The 6,000-nt window shown below is 37.4% G+C and overlaps 1 protein-coding gene across 1 annotated transcript; it reads right to left on the bottom strand.

The window, feature by feature from the left end:
- Nucleotides 1-477: 477 nt before the first annotated feature.
- LOC133864412 (D-3-phosphoglycerate dehydrogenase 2, chloroplastic-like) lies at nt 478-3,910 on the bottom strand. Its single transcript, XM_062300742.1, has 5 exons — nt 3,209-3,910; nt 2,168-2,544; nt 1,976-2,086; nt 1,778-1,873; nt 478-1,563 (listed from the first exon to the last, which is right to left on the bottom strand). The coding sequence occupies exons 1-5, from the start codon at nt 3,837-3,839 to the stop codon at nt 889-891; spliced, it is 1,890 nt and encodes a 629-aa protein (XP_062156726.1). The 5' UTR covers nt 3,840-3,910; the 3' UTR covers nt 478-888.
- Nucleotides 3,911-6,000: the final 2,090 nt, after the last annotated feature.

Genomic DNA, 6,000 nt, shown 5'->3' with positions numbered 1-6,000 from the left:
CAAACCGAAAATATTTTTAATTTGACCAAAAAAATTTCTTTAGTTTCGGAAAATGATTTCCATTTTTAAATTTCGTAAATCATTTTTCGAGTTTGAGATTCTCATTCTCAAATCGTTGGACCACTGTCAAAACACCGCTAGACTCCGCTGAACCACCACCAGACCCCATCGGGCCTCCACCGAGACCCCACCGGACCTCCATCAGGACTCTGCCGGAATCCTGCCTGTACAACGTTGGGATCCATTGAGACACCGCCAGGACTCGACCGAGACATTGACGAGACTTCACCAGGACTTGCTGAGCTTTGGGCCGGGACACCGCCAAGACCCAGCTAAGACTTCGCCAAGAATTCACTAAAATTCAAATTTTTAGGTTAATTTCTTTTTAATATTTTTATGTTGTGAATAGAAAATAATTTTTATAGGTTAATATGAATGAATATATACATATAATTGTAATTTTTTGCAAGCGCCAAATACCAGAAATTGTTATCTATTTTCCGAGGAAAAACATTCAAATGAAACTGAGCCTTAATAATATGTCAATTCACAGAAGAATTACACTACCACAAAAAACCACTCCTAGCTACCACAACCAGCAAGAAAAACATAAAGTACAACAACAACAAAAATCACTCAAGGGGATGAAGAAATGCTCCACCTTACTACAGAGAATATATGAAACTAACACCCCTGCTTTCTAGTATTGCAGGGTGACAGAAGAACATTACAAAATCTGGACTAAACTCAAATTCAGGCAATCTTGGACGGGCATTCATGTGCTGACTGCTTTATTTGTGAAGCGGCCAACTATTATTCACATCTCATCCACTGTAAAACCTATGTGGGCATCCTTAAACAACACAACGTACTCAACATATTTCTCTTCTACAGTTTGAGGAACACAAACTCTTCAATGGCCCCCACCTTCCCTATTTTTCCAAGCGTTTCCCTATCTGGTTCTTCATCCACACCAATCGCCATAATAGCCTTTGTCCTCAGGACGGTCCTTCCCACACTCATAAAGCTCACGTTCACATTCTGCTCAGCCAGTATGTTTCCAACCTGCCCAATCATGCCCGGTTGATCCACCTGCCTGCACAAAATCAGGTTTCCTTCCAGGCTCACGTCCACGGGAAAGGATCCCACACATGTCAGGTGGGGTACTCCGAATTTCACTTTCCCCTCAATGCTTATATCTCCGTTAATATCTGAAACAGCACTTGCAAATTTAGACTCCACATCCGATATTTGCACCTGAATTGAGTCAACAGGTAACTCCGGCGACGAGTCAACAGCTATCCTTTCCTCACTTATGCGGAGGCCTTTTTGTTTTGCAGTAAAATCCGCATTCACCAGGTTAACAAATGAGTCTGATATCGGTTCGATTATGCCTTTTGTGATCATGGCCCTGAGAAGTCTTGTGTCCAGGTCATCTGGGTCACGAGGAGTTTTATAGACAACCCTTACAGATTTGATTCCACTGCCTCCGGCCACTAGCTGTACAGCTAGCCTGCCTAGCTTCTCGGCTAGCACAACGTAAGGTGACAACTCTGACACAACCTGAGAACACGAGCCCAATCTCATGTTGAGAATATGATTATAATATAACTTTTTTTAGACTGGAATGACGTGACATTGAAAATGAGAGTTCTTTTTTTTTTTTTTTTTTTTTTAACCGGTATTGACTTTTATTACCACATCATTCAATTGTATTGTAGTGGTATAACAATCTATTAAATAGCATTTACTCAACATAAATATCATTGTTTACTACCTCAGGAGGGACCATGGGAGCATTGACGGCAGTTGCAGAGAGTTCCCCTTTCAACGCCCCTACAACAGCCTCCGCTATTTCAATAGCTACACCTTCCTAATGGGTTAGCAAATGTAAATTAAGGAACTTATTAAGAAAGGAAGAATGAAGAGAGTATATCTATGGATGATGTAGAAATGCTTTAGAATAGAAGCATGCCTGTGCTTCCTTTGTGCTTGCTCCAAGGTGAGGGGTGACAATGACGTTCTCACACTGCACTAGCTTGCTATCTGTGGGCGGGGGCTCCTCCGTGAACACATCAAGAGCAGCCTGTTTCACACCAAGAACTCATTATTTGCTGCATAAAATTATCATCAAGAACTAATTAGCTGATCAAATGAATTAATATACCTGAGCAACAATGCCACTATCGAGGGCCCTCACAAGCGCATCTTCATCTATGACTCCACCTCTGGCAACATTGATGATCCGAACTCCTTTCTTCATATTGGCAAAAGTTTCATCGTTGAAGACCTTAGAAGTAGCAGGAGTGAGTGGCATGTGGAGAGAGATAAAATCCGCTGTGGAGATGGCTTGATTAAAAGGTACCAATTCCACACCTAGAGCACGGGCTCTGTCTGCCGGTGCATATGGATCATGCGCAATCACATTCATACCCAACCCCTTCGCACGCCTCGCCACTTCAGATCCAACTTTCCCGAATCCCATAACTGCCAACGTTTTTCCAACTAGAGAGACTCCAACATACTTGGAACGTAGCCATTTTCCTGTAAAATCGAAATGAATTGCTATATATTATTATTTTTTATTTTTTTTTTTCCAAAATTGGACAGCTATTTTAGAACATATATAATACTAACGTACGGTCTCCCTTGTAATTAACCTAAAATACAAAAGCTCATAGAACCCATTGTTATTTGTTGACAACATGTAGAAAATTCCAACTTTTTTTCGTTTCTTTTCTTGTTTATTATCATATTTATTTCAGATCTTGTCGCCCTTTGTCGGAATTGAAACCAGTTATTTGTGTGGTGGTAAAAGCATCCAGTGACGTCTCAACTTGGAAAGGAACAGTCTAGTCTGAACAGATAGTCAAGTCCGAAAGCGGAAATTCGACCCCGAAACGGTGTATGTCCAATTCCACATGAATAATTCAGATCAAAAAGAGATCGAGGATTTATTTAGCAGGTCAATTATTTCATAAATAGTTAAATACAACCACAAAAATCAACCATTACAAAATATCAATTATAATCATAAATTTAGATTTTCTACATTCTTATCATATGAACAGATCTGAGATACTTGATCAAGAAATGAGCAATTAATTCTGAAAATACTAAACAGCTCTCTCTCTCTCTCTCTCTCTCTCTCCCTGTGTGTGTGTGTGTGTGTGTAAAATTAAGAAGAAGACACGAGCGAGGAACTTACCAGCCTTCATGGACGCATCGGCCTGAGCGACATTCCTAGCCATAGCAGTGAGCAAAGCAATTCCATGCTCGGCGGCGGCCACTGTGTTGGCTGTCGGTGCATTAACCACAAGGCAACCGAACTCCGTGGCGGCCTGCAGATCCACGTTGTCAATGCCCACGCCGGCACGGCCCACCACCTTCAACCGCCCTTTGGAGGCCTCGAACACCTGTCTACTCACCTTGGTACCGCTCCTGACAATCAGCGCGTCGCAAGACGAGATCTTGGAGCAGAGCTCGTCGGGTGAGAGACCGTACAAGCATTCCACGTGGCCAAAACTACGTAAAACTTCAAGACCCGCGTCTCCGAGCTTCTCGGAGACCAAGATGGTGGGTCTTGGATAGTTGAGATCTTGGCTTGGGTAGTTGATGGCCGAGGTTTCCGGTGATGTTACTGTTTTCAGGACACTGTTGACAACCAGCTGGCCGGAAGTAGAACGAGAATGGGAAAGTTTAAAGGAGATTGGTGTGGAGGTGGTGGTGTGGAGGAATGAGAGAAGAGAAGGTGACTTTTGTGATGGGTGTGAAGAAGGAGAGGAGGTGATCATGGGAGAAGAGAAGATGGCTTTGGTAGAAGAGGAGGCCATGGCCATGGGGGATTTGCTTTCTGGGTCTTTTGCTTTTCAGTTTTTTCGATCTGTGTCTGTTTGAAGTGTGTGTGTGTGTGTGTTCTTATAAGAGGATTGGACTGTCAATTTGGGATAATTTAATTGGCAGTTATAAATAAACGAACAAGAGTAGCTTTAACTAGCTAATAATATTGGAGAATTCTTGGGGTTTAAATTTAATTACTTGGAAAACCCTTTTTCCCTTTCATTGTGGGTTGGCTTTATAGATTTTTAGGCTAAAAACTACAAAATTTAAGTGGGTTTCTATTTTAATAGTAATTAAATACTATTTATTTTAAATTTTTATTTAAATATTATTTTTCTCATTTTTTTTGAATATAAAATGATTTATTAAGTTTTTGTGACACTGTCAAATCTTAAGTAAAATCTTATTAATTTTAATATCTAGATGCATATTTTCTAGTAGATATTTACCAAAAAATATAATAATAATAACACTATCTATAAAGGCTATACTGTTGAATTTAAAAAAAATAAATAAATAAAAATTTCATTCCCCACACTGCTGTTTTGTAATCTTCTGCCACACATTTTCCATGCATCTCTGGCTGACTGACAAATTCATAGGATGTGCCCCGTAATTTCCACATCAACTCCACAAAAAGGACAAAACGGATAATCTAACACTATTTTCTCATCAAATTTGCTTTAGTCGGCAAAGTTCTTGGTGCCATAACATAAGAAAAAATGTTTAGCAATAAGAATTTGCAGCCAACATCCCAATGCTATTGGTTTTTTTTTTTTTTTTTTTTTTTCTCCTTTTTATGATTTTTTTGGTATTGTGCTTTCTTGGTTTTTGGTTGTGGGTGCGAAACAAATGAACATTTCCTTTTCTTGAAATGGGTTTTTATTGTAATATTGATTTGGCTTGGCTCTTAAAATTGTTCTTGTTATGGTTGGGAATTTAGGAGATTTTTTTAGGAGAAAGACTTTACCCTAAAAGGTATCCTTTTTGCTTAGACCCCCATTGATCATGCTTAATTAGGTTGGCTCCCGACACCAAAAATTCTAATTTCACCTTAATACTACTATTATTTGTAAGTCTTATTCTACTGTAGGCCTTAAATAACTGCTTAACTCGCCTAATAAAAGAAGAGACCTGTCAATTTTATTTTTTTTTATTTTTTTTTTTTAAAAAAAAAAATCCGTTTAGAATTCATTCCAAATCAATCACGTGCACCATTAATGTTTAGGAAAATTGTTAATCACAATAGTCACTGTGAGGGAATCCATAAGGTTGACGAGCAAATATAATATTGTTATTTAAATCCCAATACTCAAAGTGAGAGAATTCATAACGTTAATGAGCACATATATTGTTATTTGATTGTCTCTCAAATGAAACTCTTGATCATATGATCATTTTTAAACAATTGTCTGTCTAATGGTTGGATCCATAAAAAATAAAAAATAAAAAAAAAATTATTCTACAAGATTGACCTAAAATAAAGACGAGTTTATCAAAGTACTTAAGGTTACAAAGAAAACAATATGTCAAGAACTTACGAACAATTTTCTTTTTCTTCATTTATTTAAGAAAAGCTTGAACATGAGGTAGGCTAGTGCTAAGCTTGGCGGTAAAAAACCAAGCTCGAAGTAAGGTGAATAAATTAATACAAAAGTAAAAGACTTTATCAATCGAGTTTAATATTGTTATGAGCTATGGCCTATTCAATTTTTTACATTTAACTAATAGGAAACATTACTTAATCCACTAAACTTTTATCATTTTTGTAATGTATCTCCCAAGTAAAAAATAATAATAATAATAATAAAAACATATAAATTTAGTGTATCGAACTTTTAATTTTTTGTTATATCACTCTTATGTTAGGGTATAGGTTAAATTCAGACGGCAAAATGGGTGAAATGACTTTTATACATTTGAAAATTTTATAAAATTTTAAATTTACCCGAAATTAAAAAAAGAAAAAGAAAAGAAGGTGCACGACGAAATCACAGCAGTAAATCAAAAGTTGACCTCACAATCAGACTCGCAACCATTTAACATTTTAGTAAATAACATTGGTCTAACTAAAATAAATAAAGCTATTGAAAATGCTCTAATACAACATGGAAGATGCTGTTAGTTTAATTAAAAAAAATTAGGTTCAAAGAAATTTCT

Source organism: Alnus glutinosa, chromosome 3, assembly GCF_958979055.1.
Source record: "Alnus glutinosa chromosome 3, dhAlnGlut1.1, whole genome shotgun sequence".
NCBI lineage: Eukaryota > Viridiplantae > Streptophyta > Magnoliopsida > Fagales > Betulaceae > Alnus > Alnus glutinosa.
Note: the sequence above shows the minus strand (reverse complement) of the source record. Positions and strands in the feature narration are given on the sequence as shown.

Excerpts from the sequence above, each read along its gene's own strand:
- LOC133864412 (XM_062300742.1), bottom strand. The coding sequence starts at position 3,839 with ATGGCCATGGCCTCCTCTTCTACCAAAGCCATCTTCTCTTCTCCCATG. Across the intron at positions 2,087-2,167 it reads ATAGTGGCATTGTTGCTCAG|GCTGCTCTTGATGTGTTCAC; the intron begins GTATATTAATTC and ends GGTGTGAAACAG. Across the intron at positions 1,874-1,975 it reads CAAGCACAAAGGAAGCACAG|GAAGGTGTAGCTATTGAAAT; the intron begins GCATGCTTCTAT and ends CTAACCCATTAG.